Source organism: Salvelinus alpinus, chromosome 24 (genome assembly GCF_045679555.1).
Source record: "Salvelinus alpinus chromosome 24, SLU_Salpinus.1, whole genome shotgun sequence".
NCBI classification, from domain to species: Eukaryota; Metazoa; Chordata; class Actinopteri; order Salmoniformes; family Salmonidae; genus Salvelinus; species Salvelinus alpinus.
Window position 1 is genome coordinate 43,531,524 of NC_092109.1, and position 27,883 is coordinate 43,559,406.

The window sequence follows — 27,883 nt, forward strand, 5'->3', positions numbered from 1 at the left end:
AACCTGCTACGGTCCTTCCTTCCACTGGCATTATACAGTTATTAACCTGCTACGGTCCTTCCACTGGCATTATACAGTTAACTTGCTACGGTCCTTCCTTCCACTGAGAGAGAGAGGGAAAAGAAAGAGATAGGGAGGGAGGTAAAGAAAGATGTAGAGAAAGCGAGAGAGAGATAGAGCTAGAGAGAGAGACGGACAGGGGAAAGCAAGAGAGAGGGGGGAGAGAGACAACGAGGGGGAGAGAGCAAAAGTGAGAGTCAGTGAGAGGATGAGAGTCAGACATAATGTGAACAGCTGATGTTTGGTTTCCCAATCCCGGAGTGACTAAATGTCATTATGAAACAGACAGTTCCCTATTCTGTGGTAGTGGAGTGCTGCCGTGTCGTGAGGTCATTAATAAGCAGACATTCTACAGGAAATGAAACTAAAGGATCGTGCTGTAGGACATCCACCTAAAATGTTTTTTAAAATGTTTTATTCATAATAGAGAACTTTATTGTGCCACATACAGAATGTGTCATTGTCATAGTGTGTTTTCCATACCACAGTTAATAACAGTTACTACAGGGAATTACCATAAAAACCAACATTGTTATTCTCACTAGCCCACTCCTTCTTTTAATAACAAATACACCATTTTGTTTTTCTCAACGTTACCATTATTTCACTACAGAATATCTATCCAGGTTCGCTCCAATGTCTTACAGTGTCTTGCATTTCTACTTCAATCAGAATCATCAACTCAGAGTTGATCCTGGGTAGTGTAGTATAAACCTGGGGGTGGGACAGGATCCATTAGATCCATGGTGGGGAGAGTGATGAAGAAAAGAGGGGAAAGGAAAGGGGGGGGAGAGAGAGGGGAAGCCCCCCCCCCCCCCTGAAAACATTTTGGACCATATCACACCACCTGTATGTCTCCACAAGCCCAGAGATTCACAGAGCCTACTACTACTACTACTAAGTCCTTGCTTCCTCTGTCCTTGTTTCCTTTGTCCTTGTTTCCTTAGCAGGGTTGGGATTAATTCCATTTGAGTTTCCAGTCAATTGAGAAAGAATACCAAATTCCGCTCATTGAAACGCAACGAAGAGGAATTCGAAATTAGAATTTCAGTGTACTTCCTGAATTGACAACTGTCAGGTAGTAAAACTCACGGATGATTAGTAAAGCATAAGACATATTTCCACGAATGGTAGACTATATATATACCCCAATGTGGGTGGAGTCTCCTCCTTCTCTCGAAACATTACGTCTTTGTTACTAGACAGGAAGTTAAATAATGCGGGCAACACACCGGTCCTTCTCCCTTAATGTGACCTGACCTGAATTCTACATTCCTTACTAATCCACAGCTATCCACCATAATCATGCAATTGCCTCTCCTCTACTCAGCACCTCCCAAAGCCCCCTGGCTCCTATTCAACCTTCCTTGACCCCCAACCTTATACATTCCTCCTACAGATACCCATTAACTTCTCTGGTAGAAACCAGACTAATGACACTCCTCATGTCTCTAGCAATAACTGATGATTAACAATATTTAAATGTTTAGAAATCCGAACCCATCGCTGGAATTGAAATAGAATTGGCCCCAAACCCTGGTCCATAGTTCCTCTCAAAGTGCATTGGAAGAGAAGGTCCAAGCGAGGGACCTTGTATCCTCTTCTCCATTGCTCTTAGAAAAGGAGATAAGGAAACAAAATGCTCTTAGAAAGGAGATAAGGAAACAAGGACAGAGGAAGCAAGGATTTGACAACTACCGGTAGTAATGTTTTCAGGGCCCATATCCAAGTTGAGGCTCAGAACAAGAGTGCTGATATAGGATCAGTTTGGCATTTTTAGATCATAATAAATATGAATATATGAACAGAGGGGAACCGATCCTAGATCAGCACTTTTGGAATACGGGCCAGTTTGAAGGTCTTGTCTCTTGGGGTCAAGTCGAGTTCAGGGGTCACGTGGAGGAGCTGTCCTGGCTTGTCTGATTCCGATTGGTGGAGCTGAGCGTCTCCAGTTGCTGAGCGCGCTCAGTGTGGACGTTGAGCAGCGTGGCGTTCTCCTCCGACAGGACACGGAACTCATCCTCCAGACAGGCCATCTCCACAGCAACAAACTCGTCCTCCACCAGCTCTGCCAGCAGCTCACGCCTGGAGAGTAAGGGGGAGGTTAAAGGTGGCAGTGGGAACCAGGTGAATTCACAGATTAAAAGCTGGGTCATGGGGCAAATGTAGGGCATTACGTAGGGAATAGGGTTCCAGTTGGAACGCAACTAGAAGTGCCTTCAATGCCAGATGTTTATGTGAATGGAACTTCCTGGTTTAAATGGTTAGATGAGTAAAGTAAGTAGTCTGGTAGCCAGAGTGTTGTGACCTAATCTGGCAGACCGCCATCTCACTCTCTAAACAAACTACGGCCTTTGGACTGTGGTAGTGGGGTGTGTGTGTGTGTGTGTGTGTGTGTGTGTGTGTGTGTGTGTGTGTGTGTGTGTGTGTGTGTGTGTGTGTGTGTGTGTTGGTTCTCCTATCTTTGTGGGGACCTAAAATCCCCAGAAGTCCACAAAAGGATATACGTAGTAAAACAAGGAAAATTCTCCCCGTGAGTACCAAAGGCTATTCTAAGTTTAGGGTTAGGTATACAATTAGGGTTTGAATTGGGGTGAGGGGTAAAGGGTTATTAAGGGTGAGGGGTTAGGGGTTAAGGAAAATAGAATTTTGAAAGTAAATTAGTTTGAGGTCCCTACAAGGATAGAACATAACGTGTGTATCGGTGTCTCTGTGTGTGTGTGTGTGTGTGTGTGTGTGTGTGTGTGTGGGGGGGTGTTTTCTGTGCCAACATGTGAGGCACAGCAGGTGTTGCAATCCTTAACGCTTGGCTTCTCTCTCTCTCTCTCTCCTCCCCCTTTCGGTAACCTACATACAGGTCTGGGATCAGTCTAAACGTCTGCAGGGGTGTTTATAGTTAACCAGTCTTTCAGACCAGTCATACATGATGTGTCATCTTCTTCTTGTGTAATACTGTAATATCCGTAAGAGGAGTTGCATTGCACTGCAGTTTCTCATCACCAGGTTCATATGAATACGTGTGCTTGCTGATAAACATTGTGTTGTGCACCATAGCATTGTACTGTACTGTACCCGTCGATAGGCAGTAATTACAAAAATACAACTACAAAGTTACCTCCAAAGACTAATGTATCGAAATAAAATCTACGATACTTTAGCAAAGTATTGTATTTCATTAAAATACTTGTAACCGGCCCGAACAGCAACAACATTCTCAGTACCGTTACAAAAATATCTTACTTGCTATGACTGTGATATGTTGTTGTTAATTTACCTTAGTTGAATGCACTGTCACTCTGGATAAAAGCATTGGGAACACCTGCTCTTTCCATGACATAGACTGACCAGGTGAATCCAGGTGAAAGCTATGATCCCTTATTGATGTCACTTGTTAAATCCACTTCAAATCAGTGTACAGTAGTGGTCAAAAGTTTTGAGACTGTGTAACGGCAGCCTTCCCTCTCTTCACTAGAAGAGGGGGTGTAACAGGGATCGGACCAACACGCAGCGTAGCCAGTGCTCAACATGTTTAATACGAACGATAAACGTGAACACTTAACAAATACAAAATAATAAATGTGGCAAACCGATACAGTCCTAGCTGGTGCATAGAAAACACAAAGACAGGAAACAACCACCCACAAATCCCCAAAAGAAAACAAGCCACCTATATATGATTCCCAATCAGGGACAATGAATGACAGCTGCCTCTGATTGAGAACCATATTAGGCCGAACACAGAAACAGACAAACTAGACACACAACATAGAATGCCCACCCAGCTCACGTCCTGACCAACACTAAAACAAGCACAACACACAACTATGGTCAGAACGTGACAGAATGACACAAATATAAATTTTCACAAAGTCTGCTGCTTCAGTGTCTTTAGATATTTTTGTCAGATGTTACTATGGAATACTGAAGTATAATTACAAGTGTCAAAGGCTTTTATTGACAATTACATGAAGTTGATGCAAAGAGTCAATATTCTGCAGTGTTGACCCTTCTTTTTCAAGACCTCTACAATCCGCCCTGGCATGCTGTCAATTAACTTCTAGGCCACATCCTGACTGATGGCAGCCCATTCTTGCATAATCAATGCTTGGAGTTTGTCAGAATTTGTTGGTTTTTGTTTGTCCACACGCCTCGAGGATTGACCACAAGTTCTCAATGGGATTAAGGTCTGGGGAGTTTCCTGGCCATGGACCCAAAATATCTATGTTTTGTTCCCCGAGCCACTTAGTTATCACTTTTGCCTTATGGCAAGGTGCTCCATCATGCTGGAAAAGGCATTGTTCGTCACCAAACTGTTCCTGGATGGTTGGGAGAAGTTGCTCTCGGAGGATGTGTTGGTGCCATTCTTTATTCATGGCTGTGTTCTTAGGCAAAATTGTGAGTGAGCCCACTCCCTTGGCTGAGAAGCAACCACACACATGAATGGCCTCAGGATGCTTTACTGTTGGCATGACACAGGACTGATGGTAGCGCTCACCTTGTCTTCTCTGGACAAGCTTTTTTCCGGATACCCAAACAATCGGAAAGGGGATTCATCAGAGAAAATGACAGTACCCAGGTCCTCGGCAATCCAATACCTGTACCTTTTGCAGAATATCAGTCTGTCCCTGATGTTTTTCCTGGAGAGAAGTGGCTTCTCTGCTGCCCTTCTTGACACCAGGCCATCCTCCAAAAGTCTTCGCCTCACTGTGCGTGCAGATGCACTCACACCTGCCTGCTGCCATTCCTGAGCCAGCTCTGTATTGGTGGTGCCCCGATCCCGCAGCTGAATCAACTTTAGGAGACGGTCCTGGCGCTTGCTGGACTTTCCTGGGCGCCCTGAAGCGTTCTTCACAACAATTGAACCGCTCTCCTTGAAGTTCTCGATGAGCCGATAAATGGTTGATTTAGGTGCAATCTTACTGGCAGCAATATCCTTGCCTGTGAAGCCCTTTTTGTGCAAAGCAATGATGACGGCTCGTGTTTCCTTGCAGATAACCATGGTAGACAGAGGAAGAACAATGATTCCAAGCACCACCCTCCTTTTGAAGCTTCCAGTCTGTAATTCGAACTCAATCAGCATGACAGAGTGATCTCCAGCCTTGTCCTCGTCAACACTCACACCTGTGTTAACGAGAGAATCACTGACATGATGTCAGCTGGTTCTTTTGTGGCAGGGCTGAAATGCAGTGGAAATGTTTTTTGGGGATTCAGTTAATTTACATGGCAAAGAGGGACTTTAATTGCAAGTGGATGCAATTAATTGCAATCCATCTGATCACTCTTCATAACATTCTGGAGTATATGCAAATTGCCATCATACAAACTGAGACAGCAGACTTTTGGCCACAACTGTAGATGAAGGGGAGGAGACAGGTTAAAGAAGGATTTTTAAGCCTTGAGACAATTAAGACATGGATTGTGTATGTGTGCCATTCAGAGGGTGAATGGGCAAGACAAAAGATTTAAGTACCTTTGAACAGGGTATGGTAGTAGGTACCAGGTGCACCGGTTTGTGTCAAGAACTGCAACGCTGCTGGGGTTTTTCTCACTCAACAGTTTCCTGTGTGTATCAAGAATGGTCCACCACCCAAAGGACATCCAGCCAACTTGACACAACTGTGGGAAGCATTGGAGTCAACATGGGCCAGCATCCCTGTGGAACGCTTTCGACACCTTGTAGAGTCCATGCCCCCGACGAATTGAGGCTGTTCTGACGGCTAAAAGAGGGGGGTGCAACTCAATATTAGGTATTCCTAATGTTTGGTGTACTCAGTGTAGTTAATTTAGCAGACGCTCTTATCACACCATAGTGCCATCAGACTTCTGATACCAATGTAGGGTGAAAGGGGGCCACAATATGGTGAACAGCTATAAACAATATGGTATAGAAAAGTATTTTGTAAATACAAATTACAGCTTTCAAAAATAATCAACTCATTAAACAAAACTAAAAACCCAAAATACATAGGGAGATGTTTTCCAGATAAATCATCTGAATTTCATGATATTCTTTAAACGTACCCTTTAAGGAAACACAAGAATCTTTCCCATAGTCTGTATTATTTTTCTCCAGCCTCTTCACTAACACGATTTCATACATTGTTGTTTTTATCAACAGATTCATCCACTCTGTGAACACTGGCTCTGTGAACACTGGCTCTGTGAACACTGGCTCTGTGAACACTGGCTCTGTGAACACTGGCTCTGTGAACACTGGCTCTGTGAACACTGGCTCTGTGAACACTGGCTCTGTGAACACTGACTCTGTGAACACTGGCTCTGTGAACACTGGCTCTGTGAACACTGGCTCTGTGAACACTGGCTCTGTGAACACTGGCTCTGTGAACACTGGCTCTGTGAACACTGACTCTGTGAACACTGGCTCTGTGAACACTGGCTCTGTGAACACTGGCTCTGTGAACACTGGCTCTGTGAACACTGGCTCTGTGAACACTGACTCTGTGAACACTGACTCTGTGAACACTGGCTCTGTGAACACTGACTCTGTGAACACTGGCTCTGTGAACACTGGCTCTGTGAACACTGGCTCTGTGAACACTGACTCTGTGAACACTGGCTCTGTGAACACTGACTCTGTGAACACTGACTCTGTGAACACTGGCTCTGTGAACACTGACTCTGTGAACACTGACTCTGTGAACACTGGCTCTGTGAACACTGGCTCTGTGAACACTGGCTCTGTGAACACTGGCTCTGTGAACACTGACTCTGTGAACACTGGCTCTGTGAACACTGGCTCTGTGAACACTGGAGCTCTTCCAATGTTTCAGACCACCCTTAACACAGACACAATACCTAAACATTGTATTTTACATTTTGTTTGTTTAATCGCTCTTATTTCAGCCTTGTCACTCAGCAGACACAGTCTTGGTGACCTACTGTAGGTACCTGGGATCCAAGGCCATGCACTGTAAGGCTGTGGCCCATAGGGGGTGCTCAACCGGGCATTCCCACAGTGCATGTAGGAGGGTTCCTTCTGCTCCTTCACATCGCCAACATACATCATCCTGTGACAAACCCCTCCCATGGAACATTAGGGGAGGGAAATTAAATCTATGAAAATCTTGTCTACCTTTTCCCTCGTCTTCTCTGACATTTTTCCCAAATATCTGAACAAATACACAATCTCATTTCTATCTCAGTGTAAATCCCTGTGCCACAATTCTCAAGTTTTCACAGGTGTCATTATTAACCGTTAACAGCATGTTGTAACCTAAAGAGGTAGACCGTACAGAATCTGACATCACTGACATGATGTCAGCTGGTCCATTTGTGGCAGGGCTGAAATGCAGTGGAAATGTTTTTTGGGGATTCAGTTAATTTACATGGCAGAATTTGGTAGTGAAAATGCATCTTGTACAACATTGTTGCCTTTTGACATAATGGCACCACCTAGTGTTTAATTAACAGCATTAAATAGCACATCTCTCCATAAGTCATTATCACACCGCATTAATTTGCATATATCTCCATATGTCATTATCACACAGCATTGATTTGCATATATCTCCATATGTCATTATCACACAGCATTGATTTGCATATATCTCCATATGTCATTATCACACCGCGTTGATTTGCATATATCTCCATATGTCATTATCACACAGCATTAATTTGCATATATCTCCATATGTCATTATCACACAGCATTGATTTGCATATATCTCCATATGTCATTATCACACAGCGTTGATTTGCATATATCTCCATATGTCATTATCACACAGCGTTGATTTGCATATATCTCCATATGTAATTATCACACAGCATTGACCGATCGCTGCAGCTGTACATAGTCCATCGGTATATAGCCCACCCAATTTACCTACCTCATCCCCATACTGTTTTCATTTATTTACTTTTCTGCTCTTTTGCACACCAGTATCTCTATTTGCACATGATCATCTGATGATTTATCACCCCAGTGTTAATCTGCTAAATTGTTATTATTCGCTCCTATGGCCTATTTATTGCCTACCTCCTCATGCCTTTTGCACACATTGTATATAGATTCTCTTTTTTTTTTTTTTTTCCCTACTATGTTATTGACTTGTTTATTGTTCTACTCCATGTGTAACTCTGTGTTGTTGTCTGTTCACACTGCTATGCTTTATCTTGGCCAGGTCGCAGTTGCAAATGAGAACTTGTTCTCAACTAGCCTACCTGGTTAAATAAAGGTGAAATAAAATAAAATAAAAATTGATTTGCATATATCACCATACGTCATTATCACACCGCATTGATTTGCATATATCACCATAAGTCATTATCATAAAGTTTATACTTATTCCCCATTTCTTCAAATGACAAAAATACCTCATTCCTGTGCAGGTCTCCCAGAGTATGAACCCCTTCTCTTACCCATTTTCCCCAAATTATTGACTCCTTCCCCACACCAATAGAAGGATTATACCATTTAGAAGCCTATATGTTTCTGTTGAGACTCTTTGATCATTTTATGTAATGACAACCACACTTCTCTAGAATGGCATATAATTGGATTGATGCCTTGTATTTCTGTATCATTGGCTCATTTTTGGGATAGAATATATAAGGATCCGAAAGCAGCTGTCAAACCACGTTCCAACCCATCTCTCCTCAACATCCTCTCTTCTCCAGTACTGAGACATTCTAGATAGCTGGAAAGAGTCCAAACCCTCCCGAGTCCTAACCCTCCCGAGTCCTAACCCTCCCGAGTGCTAACCCTCCCGAGTGCTAACCCTCCCGAGTCCAAACCCTCCTCTTTCTTTAGGGGCATGCATTTTCTGCATACTGATGCATTGTCTTTTTCCCCTCCCATATAAAGTCTTTAATAATACCATTATACTGCTTAAACATTTATGCTGGAATGCATATCGGTAGCATCATTGAAATATAATTAAACTTAGGAACAACCATTCTTTTAACTGAATACATTTCCCCACCATAAACTAACATTTGAGAAAATTCGCTTGTCCATGTTTTATTTTATGTAAGACCTGAAGCATATTTATTATATACACTATCTTATCTAACCCTGATGTCAATAGAATCCCCAGATACTTCATACCCGATTGCATCCACTTGAAATGAAAAGGGGTGAACATGGCTGACGGGCATATTGTAGAGACTGGCATAGCCTCAGATTTGTGCCAATCAACCTTATATGCTGACATAACATAAAATACCTCCACTGTTTTGAGCCATAGTGGGATTGTATGACATATGGCTTTTAATCAGCAACAGAATGGCATCAGCATATAAAGGAACAATGTAATGTTCCTCACCCTCCATTATAAACTCCCTGAATCTCTGGGTTTCTCCTTATACAGATATCCAGAGACTCTCAAGCTATCAAAAACAATAAAGGAGAAAGAGGGTCTCCTTGTTTTCTAGATCTAGATAAGTAGGTCATACAGCTGCCCTGGGACCTGAATACAGGACATCAATCCAATTAATATACCCAGGACTAGGGCTGTTATTGTGACACTGTTACCGCCACACCGGTGGGTTACAAGTCATGACCGCAGTCAAAATTCCACGTGAGGTTACGGTAACTAGGCTTCTCCAAAACTGCGCTCTGATGTTGCTGATGATCATTAGTAGCCTAGCAAACTTGCCAACTGCTGGTCGCTAACGGCCTGGTTACTCAGCACTCTGTTGGTCCTCTAATCACTCTGACATGATTAGGCATGACAGGCTATGCAATTGCGTGAGAAAACAGAGTGATGGCCTCTATTAAAAAGAGGAGGATCCCATCAGCTTTCTATAGGCTAGGCCTACTATATTTATTTCTCAACTTTCCTAATATTAAAGGAAAAGTTTGAACCCATTTTGAACGTTATAATATTTTTGTGCATCTCTGAGTGATGTATCTGAGTTATTGGCATTCAAGCAGACAGAAATCCAGGCGGTATGACGTAGCACTGTGATAAAGTCTCTCTCACTACACTGGAAGTTAATAGGAATACGATAGTGATAAGTCAGGAGGATGGCTAAATGTCATAAGTCAGGAGGATGTTTTCTCTCGAATGAGCCATTGATCATATCTGTGCGATATTCCTACCAATTTAACGGAGCAAATGTTCCTATTTTTCCGCCGTTACCAGAGATGTTATAGACAGGAGATAGGAAACCAAAGAATAAAGGAAGTACGTCGACCAATCGCGTTCACGTTGACATGCTGCGTGACGCGGTTGCTTAGCTAATCGTCACACAATCTCTTCTCAAAGTCAGTGAATATGTCGAGAAACGTGCCTATTTTCCTCAAGTACGTAATGTCACGATTCCAAAGCTATACGATACTACAGAGAGCAAGTTAATTATCTCATATCTAGGAAAAGATGTGTAATGTTGTACTTCTTGTTGACGAAATTCGTGCGAATGTTGGGTTTTTTGAGCTAGCGCCAAATAGACTCCCCTTAAAGGAGAGCGCTCCTTGTCCCTGAATCGCCCAGAATGCACCGCGTGGCCCATTTTACGTAGCATGGGCAACGTTTCTCATCTCCTCAAAAGTGTATCTGACGTTGCGAATGTTAGTCTCTTCTCTGTGAGGCACATCGAGCTGCAGGTTGAACATGGTGAAATTGTAGACTCCTAAATTGAGAGTGCAGTTTGTTTAGGTGATCGTACAGCTAACTAGCTACGTTACATGCTGATATTATTGTGTGTAGCTACGTTTGCTACCTAGCCAGCCCATGGAGAGAGCATTGCATTGTGGATTTTGTAGTCGACTTGAGCTCCAACAGATTTCTACAAAGATTTCCTATAACGCCAAAATGAAAAATGTGTTCACGAAAAAAGATTTGTCATATTTTGGGTGTTATTTAACTGAGTAGTTTTGGCTGGATTTCTTTCTTCTTTTAGCACATTGCTTCGATTTTACAACAGGAGTATAGCCTACCTGGCTGGCATGAAAATGAACCGAGGGAAACGCGTCCTCCATTCGCTATTTAAGTGCATAGATGACATGTATTTCCCCCCCCTGTTCCGACAGGTGCGTGATAACGATCCATTCCAAATCAAAACTAATTTCACACATATTAATTAGTATATGTAAAGACAAGATCAAGTTAAGAATAGTCGGATGGGTGACAATTGTATCACTTGTGAATGATGCCCAGTGTGAACAGTAAGGCAAGAAACAGCACGTCTTTTCCTAATCATAGTCGCACACCTCATGTAGCCAAGCCCATAGAGCTACATGTTTTGTATCACAACTAAAGTGGCCAAATAACTACAAACATAGCCTAAAGGCCTAGGACCAGGCCTAGGACCCCTGGAACATGGTTGTCGCAATTCAACGGCTCAGACACGATAGGTATGTGGCAGGGTCTACAGACAATCACTGACTACAAAAGGGAAAACCAGCCATGTCGGCGGACATCGACGTCTTGCTTCCGGTCAAACTAAACACGTTCTTTGCCAGCTTTGAGAATAACACAGTGCCACCGACGCGGCCAGCTATCAAGAACTGTGGGCTCTCATTCTCCGTGGCCAACCCGATGTAAGAAACGGTTAGAGAGCACATGGTGTTGTTCTTATAAACCCAGTCATTGCGCAATCCGCGTGTTTTGACTGGGCACTTTTTAAAAGAGGATCCCAGCTTTCTCGTGCTGCTATATTTATTGCTCAAATCTTTAAATGAAGCACATTAATCCTCTTTACAACCAGTGTAGCCTACCTGGTATACATAGCGTGTGAGTTTCACGTTTGGGCCTAGTCTATCTTCTATCTCATGAAGATATCCCTCTGGTGGTGTGGGGGCTGTGCTTTGGCAAAGTGGGTGGGGTTATATCCTGCCTGTTTGGCCCTGTCCGGGGGTATCATTGGATGGGGCCACAATGTCTCCTGAACCCTCCTGTCTCAGCCTCCAGTATTTATGCTGCAGTAGTTTATGTGTCGGGGGGGGCTAGGGTCAGTCTGTTATATCTGGAGTACTTCTCCTGTCTTATCCGGTGTCCTGTGTGAATTTAAGTATGCTCTCTCTAATTTCTCTTTCTTTCTCTCTCGGAGGACCTGAGTCTGGGACATGCTACCTGTCCCAGACCTGCTGTTTTCAACTCTCTAGAGACAGCAGGAGCGGTAGAGATACTCTTAATGATCGGCTATGAAAAGCCAACTGACATTTACCCCTGAGGTGCTGACTTGTTGTTCCCTCGACAACTAATGTGATTATTATTATTTGACCATGCTGGTCATTTATGAACATTTGAACATCTTGGCCATGTTCTGTTATAATCTCCACCCGGCACAGCCAGAAGAGAGCTGGCTACCCCTCATAGCCTGGTTTCCTCCTAGGTTTTGGCCTTTCTAGGGAGTTTTTCCTAGCCACCGTGCTTCTACACCTGCATTGCTTGCCGTTTGGGGTTTTAGGCTGGGTTTCTGTACAGCACTTTGAGATATCAGCTGATGTAAGAAGGGCTTTATAAATACATTTGATTTGATTCCACACCGATCTCAACAACAACAAAAATCCGTATGTGTGCGTCTGCTCTGCCATAGATCCCATTTCATGAACCTTTCGACGAACAGTTCTTGTGCTGACCTTGTTTCCAAAGGCAGCTTGGAACTCAGTAGTGAGTGTTGCAACCGAGGACAGATTATTTTGACCAATTAGCGCCTGAGCCGTTGTTACTCCTAGACGTTTCCACTTCACAATAACAATTTGACAAACTGACATGTTGGAAAGGTGACATCATATGAAGGTGCCACGTTGAAAGTCACTGAGCACTTCAGTAAGGCCATTTCTTCTTTCTTTGCATGGGGAAAAATGTAGCATTTTATAAACATATTTCATGCAATTCTACTACACTTTATGTGACTGGAGACATTAGCATAATCTTTTTTAACACGACAAATCACAGAGTAGCTTACTCTGCTGACAATGACAAACAACCAATAAAAACGATTGTCCATATGATAGCCCAATGAGAAGGGGAGACACTAATATGATGTTGTCCATATTATGGACCTATGAGAATGGGAGACAAATAGAGTGGTTCTATTTGTGATGCTTGACCGGCAAGTCCCGCCTCTCCCATCTCCTCATTGGTTTTTAGGAGCATATGACCACGTGGGTGATTGAGTTGATGGTGGTAAGAAACCTTAAAGTTGGTTGCCAACCGCCATATAAAGTCCGAAGAAGACTGAAGGAGGAGAGATGACTAGAAACTAACTCAGTTTCCCCTTTTATCTGCTGATTAATTGTCGGAGTAGAGGACCTTGTGCATCAATAACAACCCAATGTTTTAATCCCAGGAAAGATTTCCTAGCAACAGCAAGCTAGCTAGCTAAATTGACATAAATGTTTGCTTTTCAACCTGTCCTCATATTTAATTTAGTTGGTTCAGAGTTGGTTTTGATATTTCAACCTGCGTGTCCTGATCACGTCTGGTGTGGGTGGGGCCAAATCTACATGTGCACGATGGCGAACGCACGTGCGCGAGTGATCTGCCCAAATTGCGCGGCGCTTCCTTCCGTCTGTAGGCAATGCGATTTAAAACAATCCACAACATATTTATTTTTTAACGCCTTTTTTCGATCTCGACTCATCACTTCAACTCCCCAACGGGTTCGGGAGAGGCGAAGGTGGATTCATGCATCCTCTGAAACATGACCCGCCTAACCGTGCTCCTTAACACCCGCCCGCTTAACCCGGAAGCCAGCCGCACCAATGTGTCGAAGGAAACGCCATTCAACTGGATTACATGTTCGATATTACTGCGCTGTCGGAACAAGAAGCACAAGCATTTCACTACACATGCATTAACATCTGCTAACCATGTGTATGTGACCAATAAAATTTGATTTGATTTGGGGTCAGCCCACAGGCACCCGGCCCGCCACAAGGAGTCGCTAGAGCACAATGAGTCAAGTAAAGTCCAAACCGTCCCCTAACCCAGAATATGCTGGACCAATTGTGCGCCGTCCTATGGGACTCCCGACCACGGCCGTAATGCCTCTAACACTGCTGCATGCAATGCAGTGCCATAGACCACTGCGCTACTCGGGAATACCACATCTTATTTTTTTAAAGAAGCTAAATATCCTCTGTTGTCAAATCATGCTTTAGCCTATTTTGAATTATTTATTTATCTCCGGACTGGAGACCTTCGCTGGAGGCTCCGGACTGGAGACCTTCGCTGGTATAGATCATCACTGGAGGCTTCTTGCCATGGATCGTCACTGGAGGGAGGAGACGTATGGGCAGTCTGGTACGTTGAGCTGCCACAGGGCTCACCAGGATGGGGAGACATACAGGAGGATTATTTCTAGGTGCAGGCACAGGACTCACCAGGCTGGAGAGACATACAGGAGGCTTTGTCCTTGGCAGAGGCACCGGATACACTGGGCCGTAGAGGCGCACTGGAGGTCTCGAGCTAGGAGCCTGCACAACCCATCCTGGCTGGATGGTTATTTTCGCCCTGCAGATGCGGGGCTCAGGCACAGGATGCACTGGGCTGTGCAGACGCTCCGGAGTAACAGTGCGCAGAACCGGCGCAGGATATCCTGGGCCGAGGAGACGCACTGGAGTTCTGGCACAACCCTAGCCCGGCAGATGCGGGGAGCTGGAATGTAGCGCACCGGGCTATGCACGCGCACTGGATACACCGTGCACTCCACCGCATTACACGGTGCCTGACCAGTACGACGCTCGCCACGGTAAGCACGGGGAGTTGGCTCAGGTCTCCAACCGTAAGCACGGATCTGTGTCCACTGACAGACATTATTTCTCATTCCTCCTAGACCGACATCCGACAGTTTCTGGATCATGGTGGTTCGGAGGCAGGTGGTTTATGTAAATCTGTGACGGGCCAGCTATTTTGCAGATCTTTGGCAGCACTGTTACGAGGGTGTTCACTCACATCGGCTCTTTTGTGTACCTGAAACATCTGCGACAAAATAACGTTAGCTAATAGTTAGGCCTACATAACTACCGGTTATATTGCCAGAGTACATTTAGATTCAGCTAGCTAGTTAACAGTTCCATACCATATGTATCCGTTAACTGTTTTGGGTGGAGGTACAACACTGGGGCGTCAGAAGGAAGGAGGGACAGATACTTCTTAAGGGGTTCTACCCGGCAGAGGGGTTCTACCGGGTAGAGGGGTTCTACCGGGCAGAGGGGTTCTACCGGGTAGAGGGGTTCTACCCGGCAGAGGGGTTCTACCGGGTAGAGGGGATCACCCGGCAGAGGGGATCACCGGCTAGAGGGGATCACCCGGCAGAGGGGTTCTACCGGGTAGAGGGGATCACCCGGCAGAGGGGATCACCCGGCAGAGGGGATCACCCGGCAGAGGGGTTCTACCGGGTAGAGGGGATCACCCGGCAGAGGGGATCACCCGGCAGAGGGGATCACCCGGCAGAGGGGTTCACCGGCTAGAGGGGATCACCCGGCAGAGGGGTTCTACCGGGCAGAGGGGATCACCCGGCAGAGGGGATCTACCGGGTAGAGGGGTTCTACCGGGTAGAGGGGTTCTACCGGGCAGAGGGGTTCTACCGGGCAGAGGGGTTCTACCGGGCAGAGGGGTTCTACCGGGCAGAGGGGTTCTACCGGGCAGAGGGGTTCTACCGGGTAGAGGGGTTCTACCGGGCAGAGGGGTTCTACCGGGTAGAGGGGTTCTACCGGCAGAGGGGTTCTACCGGGTAGAGGGGATCACCCGGCAGAGGGGATCACTGGCTAGAGGGGATCACCCGGCAGAGGGGATCACCCGGCAGAGGGGATCACCCGGCAGAGGGGTTCTACCGGGTAGAGGGGATCACCCGGCAGAGGGGATCACCCGTCAGAGGGGTTCACCGGCTAGAGGGGATCACCCGGCAGAGGGGTTCTACCGGGCAGAGGGGATCACCCGGCAGAGGGGTTCTACCGGGTAGAGGGGTTCTACCGGGTAGAGGGGTTCTACCGGGCAGAGGGGATCACCCGGAAGAGGGGTTCTACCGGGTAGAGGGGATCACCCGGCTAGAGGGGATCTACCGGGTAGAGGGGATCACCCGGCAGAGGGGATCACCCGGCAGAGGGGTTCTACCGGGCAGAGGGGATCACCCGGCAGAGGGGTTCTACCGGGTAGAAGGGATCACCCGGCTAGAGGGGATCTACCGGGTAGAGGGGATCACCCGGCAGAGGGGATCACCCGGCAGAGGGGTTCTACCGGCTAGAGGGGATCACCCGGCAGAGGGGATCACCCGGCAGAGGGGATCACCCGGCAGAGGGGTTCTACCGGGCAGAGGGGATCACCCGGCAGAGGGGTTCTACCGGGTAGAGGGGTTCTACCGGGCAGAGGGGTTCTACCGGGCAGAGGGGTTCTACCGGGCAGAGGGGTTCTACCGGGTAGAGGGGTTCTACCGGGCAGAGGGGTTCTACCGGGTAGAGGGGTTCTACCCGGCAGAAGGGTTCTACCGGGTAGAGGGGATCACCCGGCAGAGGGGATCACCGGCTAGAGGGGATCACCCGGCAGAGGGGTTCTACCGGGTAGAGGGGATCACCCGGCAGAGGGGATCACCCGGCAGAGGGGATCACCCGGCAGAGGGGTTCTACCGGGTAGAGGGGATCACCCGGCAGAGGGGATCACCCGGCAGAGGGGATCACCCGGCAGAGGGGTTCACCGGCTAGAGGGGATCACCCGGCAGAGGGGTTCTACCGGGCAGAGGGGATCACCCGGCAGAGGGGATCTACCGGGTAGAGGGGTTCTACCGGGTAGAGGGGTTCTACCGGGCAGAGGGGTTCTACCGGGCAGAGGGGTTCTACCGGGCAGAGGGGTTCTACCGGGTAGAGGGGTTCTACCGGGCAGAGGGGATCACCCGGCAGAGGGGTTCTACCGGGTAGAGGGGATCACCCGGCTAGAGGGGATCTACCGGGTAGAGGGGATCACCCGGCAGAGGGGATCACCCGGCAAAGGGGTTCTACCGGGCAGAGGGGATCACCCGGCAGAGGGGTTCTACCGGGTAGAGGGGATCACCCGGCTAGAGGGGATCTACCGGGTAGAGGGGATAACCCGGCAGAGGGGATCACCCGGCAGAGGGGTTCTACCGGCTAGAGGGGATCACCCGGCAGAGGGGATCACCCGGCAGAGGGGATCACCCGGCAGAGGGGTTCTACCGGGCAGAGGGGATCACCCGGCAGAGGGGTTCTACCGGGTAGAGGGGTTCTACCGGGCAGAGGGGTTCTACCGGGCAGAGGGGTTCTACCGGGCAGAGGGGATCCCCCGGCTAGAGGGGATCCCCCGGCTAGAGGGGATCACCCGGCAGTTCAAACATGAATCCCCGTCCACTCTCCCTGTTCTTCTCCTGCGGGTCCTTGTGTTTTTTTTTTTGTGGGTTCGTTGAACGAAAGAGTTGCCGTTCTCGAGTAGGCCGTTCTCGTATTTACATATTTTAAAATGAGTCAGGTTTCAGAAGACGGTTTCCCTCCTTCGCCCCAAAATGAAGTTGAATATCAAACCACACTTTGTTCACCAAACCCTCAGGTGTTTCAGTGTCCAGAGCCTTTCGATTGATTGACGAGCTGCATGTGATGTTCAGTTATGGCTGTGTGGTGGACAGACCCTCTTTCCTCAACTATTAAATTATGCCGACAAACACGTTGTTGGTTATGAATTCGGGTGTCCTGTATTCCACGCCAAACTGAGTTGTTGATATATCAGTTCAAACCAGAGTCCACCATAGCTGCTAATCCCATATGCTTCGCCATTCGTGTTTCTCACTAAAACCATAAAAGTCCCATAGAATGACGTTCATCTCCCGCTTTTGTTGTATTCTCAAACTCACAATGTTTCTTTTTCTGCACACCAGTCAGTGAAGCAGGTAAGTGCCCAGTGAAGCAGGTAAGTGCCCAGTGAAGCAGGTAAGTGCCCAGTGAAGCAGGTAAGTGCCCAGTGAAGCAGGTAAGTGCCCCCTTTCTTGTTTCACGATGTTGTTTCCGTTCTTCTCTCAAGTTCATCTAAACACTTCTATTCTACACGTCCAACTATCGTTGATGTAGACATTTTATAGAGGTGAAAAGGTGCAATGATAAAGGTGAAAAGGTGCAATGATATCAAGGTGAAAAGGTGCAATGATATCAAGGTGAAAAGGTGCAATGATATCAAGGTGAACAAGCTAAACATCATAGTCATGGTATACGGTCTCACATACACACGGCTAAATGCTCTTTTAGCCAGTCAGCATCCAGTATCCAAAACTACCTGGTTTATAAATTAGTTTGTAGCTCAAACGGTTTCGGACATGGAGAACACCAACGTGAGAGTCTCCCCATTCCAACGCTACAGGCGTTTTCCCGAGAGGACCGATTTTTTTGGGGGGGGGGGGGGGGGGGGGGTCTCTTGGTCCGACAAACACAATGCAGAAGGCCCGAACATCGGCGGATGTGTTGGATTGAGACACAGCCCATGCAACAACAAAAAAAAGATATCTCTAAGGTTAAAATGACGGCTTTTGATGGGGATTTATTTACTATGTTACTTAGAGTGATGCACGGGTGCGTCAATAGACTCCTACGGAGGTTACTACAGCACACACCGTAACCATGGATTCAGGACAGAAGGTTACCACACCAGTCCGCGTGATGAAAAGGATAACATTAGATAACACTGCCAATTTCAGCATCACCTCAGACCCACAAAAACCAATTTGCTACATTTGTCATTGTCCCTATACCCGTCAAATAACGCCATAGCTGTATACGATCTATCAATATAAATTAAATCCGCAAAGGCAATCATTCTTAAATGACATTTTAAGAATCACAGATAAATGTAAAAGATGCATTGAAGTAAAAAAGTTTAAAAAGTAGACAATGCATTCAGAAATCAGCCAAACAAACAGCTTACATGAAAGAAAACCAACAAAATAATACATCTGCATTGTGTCCAGGGCCATAATGTTGTACTTTACCATTTTGTTTCAGCCTCCTCCATGCTGTGTTGAAACCTCCCATGAGAAGTTTCTGATTCTATTCTCCTTCCTGGCTAAATGTACGTGTAATGTCCCTCTAAAATGCCAACTGGACAAACTTGTCTTTTTCATTAATGTAACATGCTGAACACGTTCTTCGGAGTGGAGAAGGACTTTTTTTGGGGGAGGGACATCTACAGCACAATGCTGTTACTCTCGTGCTGTTGATGCTAGGCCCTGACTCTTCAGCACATTGCTGTAGATGTCCCAAATGTTAATGAAAATCCATGTTTCAGTGCCAAAAGCACAGTCGTTATTGCTGACAAAGGCCTGCCATATCTTTGAAGAACACTGAATGGGGTCTAGTTTTTTTTTATTTTTGTTGGCTGTGATTGCGATTTCACTTTGCAAGAATCGATAAACTCTGTTTTCACTGGTTCAGTTCTGGTTAGATCCAACAGGTCATCAGGTGCTAGTGCCTTGGGGTAACGGGAGGTGCAGGTGATTGTTGTGATGTTACCCTCGTGCTGTTGATGCTAGGCCCTGACCCTTCTTGATCTTGTCGGTAAGCAGCCGGCGTGGGGGATGGGCGGGTATTACATTCGCTGCTAGGCTCCTCAACCTCGGTGGTCAGGCCTGTAGGCTGCTAGGCTCATCAACCTCGGTGGTCAGGCCTGCAGGCTGCTAGGCTCATCAACCTCGGTGGTCAGGCCTGCAGGCTGCTAGGCTCATCAACCTCGGTGGTCAGGCCTGCAGGCTGCTAGGCTCATCAACCTCGGTGGTCAGGCCTGCAGGCTGCTAGGCTCCTCAACCTCGGTGGTCAGGCCTGTAGGCTGCTAGGCTCCTCAACCTCGGTGGTCAGGCCTGCAGGCTGCTAGGCTCCTCAACCTCGGTGGTCAGGCCTGCAGGCCGCTAGGCTCCTCAACCTCGGTGGTCAGGCCTGTAGGCCGCTAGGCTCCTCAACCTCGGTGGTCAGGCCTGCAGGCCGCTAGGCTCCTCAACCTCGGTGGTCAGGCCTGTAGGCCGCTAGGCTCCTCAACCTCGGTGGTCAGGCCTGCAGGCTGCTAGGCTCCTCAACCTCGGTGGTCAGGCCTGTAGGCCGCTAGGCTCCTCAACCTCGGTGGTCAGGCCTGTAGGCTGCTAGGCTCCTCAACCTCGGTGGTCAGGCCTGCAGGCCGCTAGGCTCCTCAACCTCGGTGGTCAGGCCTGCAGGCCGCTAGGCTCCTCAACCTCGGTGGTCAGGCCTGCAGGCCGCTAGGCTCCTCAACCCCGGTGGTCAGGCCTGCAGGCCGCTAGGCTCCTCAACCTCGGTGGTCAGGCCTGCAGGCCGCTAGGCTCCTCAACCTCGGTGGTCAGGCCTGTAGGCCGCTAGGCTCCTCAACCTCGGTGGTCAGGCCTGCAGGCCGCTAGGCTCCTCAACCTCGGTGGTCAGGCCTGCAGGCCGTTAGGCTCCTCAACCTCGGTGGTCAGGCCTGCAGGCCGCTAGGCTCCTCAACCTCGGTGGTCAGGCCTGCAGGCCGCTAGGCTCCTCAACCTCGGTGGTCAGGCCTGCAGGCCGCTAGGCTCCTCAACCTCGGTGGTCAGGCCTGTAGGCCGCTAGGCTCCTCAACCTCGGTGGTCAGGCCTGTAGGCCGCTAGGCTCCTCAACCTCGGTGGTCAGGCCTGTAGGCCGCTAGGCTCCTCAACCTCGGTGGTCAGGCCTGTAGGCTGCTAGGCTCCTCAACCTCGGTGGTCAGGCCTGTAGGCCGCTAGGCTCCTCAACCTCGGTGGTCAGGCCTGCAGGCCGCTAGGCTCCTCAACCTCGGTTGTCAGGCCTGTAGGCTGCTAGGCTCCTCAACCTCGGTGGTCAGGCCTGCAGGCTGCTAGGCTCCTCAACCTCGGTGGTCAGGCCTGCAGGCCGCTAGGCTCCTCAACCTCGGTGGTCAGACCTGCAGGCCGCTAGGCTCCTCAACCTCGGTGGTCAGGCCTGCAGGCCGCTAGGCTCCTCAACCTCGGTGGTCAGGCCTGTAGGCTGCTAGGCTCCTCAACCTCGGTGGTCAGGCCTGCAGGCCGCTAGGCTCCTCAACCTCGGTGGTCAGGCCTGCAGGCCGTTAGGCTCCTCAACCTCGGTGGTCAGGCCTGCAGGCTGCTAGGCTCCTCAACCTCGGTGGTCAGGCCTGCAGGCCGTTAGGCTCCTCAACCTCGGTGGTCAGGCCTGTAGGCTGCTAGGCTCCTCAACCTCTGTGGTCAGGCCTGCAGGCCGCTAGGCTCCTCAACCTCGGTGGTCAGGCCTGCAGGCCGCTAGGCTCCTCAACCTCGGTGGTCAGGCCTGTAGGCCGCTAGGCTCCTCAACCTCGGTGGTCAGGCCTGCAGGCCGCTAGGCTCCTCAACCTCGGTGGTCAGGCCTGTAGGCTGCTAGGCTCCTCAACCTCGGTGGTCAGGCCTGTAGGCAGCTAGGCTCCTCAACCTCGGTGGTCAGGCCTGTAGGCTGCTAGGCTCCTCAACCTCGGTGGTCAGGCCTGTAGGCCGCTAGGCTCCTCAACCTCGGTGGTCAGGCCTGTAGGCTGCTAGGCTCCTCAACCTCGGTGGTCAGGCCTGCAGGCCGCTAGGCTCCTCAACCTCGGTGGTCAGGCCTGTAGGCTGCTAGGCTCCTCAATCTCGGTGGTCAGGCCTGTAGGCTGCTAGGCTCCTCAACCTCGGTGGTCAGACTCGGTGAGCTCGGCATCGGACTCAAGGTTTTTTTGTTTTGTTGATCTTGGCAGTGCCCAGCCATTTCCGGATATCCATGTTGATTAGCCACCTATAATTATTCACCTTGTCGCTACCAAAACTTAACGAAGCTAGTAGCTAGCCTATTATTAGCTGTAGCTTTCTGGAGAAGTGAAGAAAACAAAACCTCTTTGTGAGAGACAAAAACGGTCAATTTGACCCCGCACTGGGTGAGATCCAATAAGCTTGCTGAACAAGGTAACGAAGGCGGTATCTTATTACATTGCATGGCTAGGTGCCCAATCAGAATTCATTTTTGGAATTTAACTATTAAATATGACATTATTACCTCCCCACCTCCCTCCACCCTCCTCAGATCATGAGCGCACACCCGGCATGGCCTCCCAGCCTGCACTACTGGCAGGCCGCAAAGTGGTACATATGTAAAACGATAACTCAGGGGTGTCAAACTAATTTTGCCCCCAGGGGCCGGACTGAAAATTGATTCCATTTCTTTACCATCAAAATTGCAAAAGACAGTCCTCTATCCATCATTTTGAGAATTTAGGATACTCCCTGACTATCTAACTTTGATTTCAGTGATTTATTAGCGAGCTGGACACAAGAAACGGTATGAAGGTAGGTACATTATCAATTCTACACAGTTTTGTTTGAGTCATTTTGAAAGTATATTGAGTTTTTTTACTCAAACCACCCACTGGCTTAATGGGACTCCCTCGTGGGCCGGACACCTGCTCTAGGGCCAAACTAAATGTCCTGGATTACAGCACCAGTAATATAAACCTCAATGTCCTGGATTACAGTACCAGTAATATATATACCTCAATGTCCCGGATTACAGCACCAGTAATATATGTACCTCAATGTCCTGGATTACAGCACCAGTAATATATATACCTCAATGTCCTGGATTATAGCACCAGTAATATGTACCTCAATGTCCTGGATTACAGCACCAGTAATATATACCTCAATGTCCTGGATTACAGCACCAGTAATATATATATACCTCAATGTCCTGGATTACAGTACCAGTAATATGTACCTCAATGTCCTGGATTACAGTACCAGTAATATATATACCTCAATGTCCCAGATTACAGCACCAGTAATATGTACCTCAATGTCCCGGATTACAGCACCAGTAATATGTACCTCAATGTCCTGGATTACAGCACCAGTAATATGTACCTCAATGTCCCGGATTACAGCACCAGTAATATGTACCTCAATGTCCTGGATTACAGCACCAGTAATATATATACCTCAATGTCCCGGATTACAGCACCAGTAATATGTACCTCAGTGTCCCGGATTACAGCACCAGTAATATATATACCTCAATGTCCCAGATTACAGCACCAGTAATATGTACCTCAATGTCCCGGATTACAGCACCAGTAATATATACCTCAATGTCCTGGATTACAGCACCAGTAATATATATACACCTCAATGTCCCAGATTACAGCACCAGTAATATATATACACCTCAATGTCCTGGATTACAGCACCAGTAATATATACCTCAATGTCCTGGATTACAGCACCAGTAATATGTATACACCTCAATGTCCCAGATTACAGCACCAGTAATATATATACCTCAATGTCTCGGATTACAGCACCAGTAATATATATACACCTCAATGTCCCAGATTACAGCACCAGTAATATATATACCTCAATGTCCCGGATTACAGCACCAGTAATATGTACCTCAATGTCCCAGATTACAGCACCAGTAATATATATACCTCAATGTCCCGGATTACAGCACCAGTAATATGTACCTCAATGTCCTGGATTACAGCACCAGTAATATGTACCTCAATGTCCTGGATTACAGCACCAGTAATATATATACCTCAATGTCCCGGATTACAGCATCAGTAATATGTGTACCTCAATGTCCTGGATTACAGTACCAGTAATATATAAACCTCAATGTCTCGATTTACAGCACCAGTAATATACATACCTCAAAGTCCTGGATTACAGCACCAGTAATATATGTACCTCAATGTCCTGGATTTACAGCACCAGTAATATATATACCTCAATGTCCTGGATTACAGTACCAGTAATATATACCTCAATGTCCTGGATTACAGTACCAGTACTATATATACCTCAATGCCCTGTATTACAATACCAGTAATATGTACCTCAATGTCATGGATTACAATACCAGTAATATGTACCTCAATGTCCCGGATTACAGCACCAGTAATATATGTACCTCAATGTCCCGGATTACAGTACCAGTAATATATATACCTCAATGTCCCAGATTACAGCACCAGTAATATATACCTCAATGTCCCGGATTACAGCACCAGTAATATATATATACCTCAATGTCTCGGATTACAGCACCAGTAATATATGTACCTCAATGTGCCGGATTACAGCACCAGTAATATATATACCTCAATGTCCTGGATTACAGAACCAGTAATATATGTACCTCAATGTCCTGGATTACAGGCCCAGTTATATATACCTCAATTTCCTGGATTACAGCACCAGTAATATGTACCTCAATGTCCCGGATTACAGCACCAGTTATATATACCTCAATGTCCTGGATTACAGCACCAGTAATATGTACCTCAATGTCCTGGATTACAGCACCAGTAATATATGTACCTCAATGTCCTGGATTACAGCACCAGTTATATATACCTCAATGTCCTGGATTACAGCACCAGTAATATATAAACCTCAATGTCCTGGATTACAGCACCAGTAATATATGTACCTCAATGTCCTGGATTACAGCACCAGTAATATATGTACCTCAATGTCCTGGATTACAGCACCAGTAATATATGTACCTCAATGTCCTGGATTACAGCACCAGTAATATATACCTCAATGTCCTGGATTACAGCACCAGTAATATATACCTCAATGTCCTGGATTACAGCACCAGTAATATATATACCTCAATGTCCTGGATTACAGCACCAGTAATATATATACCTCAATGTCCTGGATTACAGTACCAGTAATATATACCTCAATGTCCTGGATTACAGCACCAGTAATATATGTACCTCAATGTCCTGGATTACAGCACCAGTAATATATGTACCTCAATGTCCTGGATTACAGCACCAGTAATATGTACCTCAATGTCCTGGATTACAGTACCAGTAATATATATACCTCAATGTCCTGGATTACAGCACCAGTAATATATGTACCTCAATGTCCTGGATTACAGTACCAGTAATATATACCTCAATGTCCTGGATTACAGCACCAGTAATATATACCTCAATGTCCTGGATTACAGTACCAGTAATATATGTACCTCAATGTCCTGGATTACAGTACCAGTAATATATGTACCTCAATGTCCTGGATTACAGCACCAGTAATATATATACCTCAATGTCCTGGATTATAGCACCAGTAATATGTACCTCAATGACCTGGATTACAGCACCAGTAATATATACCTCAATGACCTGGATTACAGCACCAGTAATATATATACCTCAATGTCCTGGATTACAGTACCAGTAAGATATATATCTCAATGTCCTGGATTACAGTACCAGTAATATATACCTCAATGTCCTGGATTACAGCACTAGTAATATATATACCTCAATGTCCTGGATTACAGTACCAGTAATATATACCTCAATTTCCTGGATTACAGCACCAGTAATATATGTACCTCAATGTCCTGGATTACAGCACCAGTAATATATATACCTCAATGTCCTGGATTACAGCACCAGTAATATATATACCTCAATGACCTGGATTACAGCACCAGTAATATATGTACCTCAATGTCCTGGATTACAGCACCAGTAATATATATACCTCAATGTCCTGGATTACAGCACCAGTAATATATATACCTCAATGACCTGGATTACAGCACCAGTAATATATATAGCTCAATGACCTGGATTACAGCACCAGTAATATATATACCTCAATGTCCTGGATTACAGCACCAGTAATATATATACCTCAATGACCTGGATTACAGCACCAGTAATATATATACCTCAATGACCTGGATTACAGCACCAGTAATATATATACCTCAATGTCCTGGATTACAGCACCAGTAATATATATACCTCAATGACCTGGATTACAGCACCAGTAATATATATACCTCAATGACCTGGATTACAGCACCAGTAATATATATACCTCAATGTCCTGGATTACAGCACCAGTAATATATATACCTCAATGACCTGGATTACAGCACCAGTAATATATGTACCTCAATGTCCTGGATTACAGCACCAGTAATATATATACCTCAATGTCCTGGATTACAGCACCAGTAATATATATACCTCAATGACCTGGATTACAGCACCAGTAATATATATACCTCAATGACCTGGATTACAGCACCAGTAATATATATACCTCAATGTCCTGGATTACAGCACCAGTAATATATATACCTCAATGACCTGGATTACAGCACCAGTAATATATATACCTCAATGACCTGGATTACAGCACCAGTAATATATATACCTCAATGTCCTGGATTACAGCACCAGTAATATATGTACCTCAATGACCTGGATTACAGCACCAGTAATATATATACCTCAATGACCTGGATTACAGCACCAGTAATATATACCTCAATGTCCTGGATTACAGCACCAGTAATATATACCTCAATGTCCTGGATTACAGCACCAGTAATATATGTACCTCAATGACCTGGATTACAGCACCAGTAATATAGCTACTGTAGCCCACTAAACCACACGTATTCAACTATCCCTGTAAAAGCAGTGTTATTAAAAGTTGGGGTAACCGGGGAATTACAGTGGGGTCGCCACATTTAGAAAATTAATAGAGTGGATAAGACTACAGATTATTGTATGGGACATTGTACAACCTTTATTGAGAAATGTAAAAAAAATATATGTTATTGTGTAAATGTATTAATTGGTTCTATTAATTTTGATGGGAAAGATGACAATGTGAATTGAAGCGTATTTGTCAGTCTAAATACCTACATTTACAGATTTTAAAGTGGTGTCATTAGGTTTGGGATGGGGTGGGGTCATTGGGTTTGGGATGGGGTGGGGTCATTAGATTTGGGATGGGGTGGGGTCATTAGATTTGGGATGGGGTGGGGTCATTGGATTTGGGATGGGGTGGGGTCATTAGATTTGGGATGGGGTGGGGTCATTTAGATTTGGGATGGGGTGGGGTCATTGGATTTGGGATGGGGTGGGGTCATTGGATTTGGGATGGGGTGGGGTCATTGGATTTGGGATGGGGTGGGGTCATTAGATTTGGGATGGGGTGGGGTCATTAGATTTGGGATGGGGTGGGGTCATTAAGTTTGGGATGGGGTGGGGTCATTAGATTTGGGATGGGGTGGGGTCATTGGATTTGGGATGGGGTGGGGTCATTAGGTTTGGGGTGATGTCATTAGATTTGGGATGGGGTGGGGTCATTAGGTTTGGGACGGGGTGGGGTCATTAAGTTTGGGATGGGATGGTGTCTCCAGAAATGGATGTGTGATTTACGTGATCAGTAAAGTTGTATTGACAGTGGGGGGTCATTGGATTTGGGATGGGGTGGGGTCATTAGATTTGGGATGGGGTGGGGTCATTAGATTTGGGATGGGGTGGGGTCATTTAGATTTGGGATGGGGTGGGGTCATTGGATTTGGGATGGGGTGGGGTCATTAGGTTTGGGATGGGGTGGGGTCATTAAGTTTGGGATGGGGTGGTGTCATTAAGTTTGGGGTGGGGTCATTAAATTTGGAATGGGGTCATTGGATTTGGGATGGGGTGGGGTCATTGGATTTGGGATGGGGTGGGGTCATTAGATTTGGGATGGGATGGGGTCATTAAGTTTGGGATGGGGAGGAGGTCATTAAGTTTGGGATGGGGTGGGGTCATTAAGTTTGGGATGGGGTGGGGTCATTAGGTTTGGGGTGGGATGGGGTCATTAAGTTTGGGACGGGGTGGGGTCATTAGGTTTGTGGTGGGTTGGGGTGGGGTCATTAGGTTTGGGGTGGGATGGGGTCATTAAGTTTGGGATGGGGTGGGGTCATTAAGTTTGGGATGGGGTGGGGTCATTAAGTTTGGGATGGGGTGGGGTCATTAAGTTTGGGACGGGGTGGGGTCATTAGGTTTGTGGTGGGTTGGGGTGGGGTCATTAGGTTTGGGGTGGGGTCATTAGATTTGGGATGGGA

General features: G+C 46.7%; 1 protein-coding gene across 1 annotated transcript in view; it reads right to left on the bottom strand.

Annotated features, from left to right (window-relative positions):
• Positions 1-458: 458 nt before the first annotated feature.
• The window catches only part of map3k7cl (map3k7 C-terminal like), a 103,751-nt gene continuing 76,326 nt past the window's right edge, over positions 459-27,883 (bottom strand). Inside the window, exon 5 of the mRNA XM_071364971.1 lies at positions 459-2,145. Within this exon, the coding sequence (XP_071221072.1) occupies positions 1,953-2,145 (193 nt within the window). The 3' untranslated portion in view covers positions 459-1,952. The remainder of the gene's footprint in view (positions 2,146-27,883) is intronic.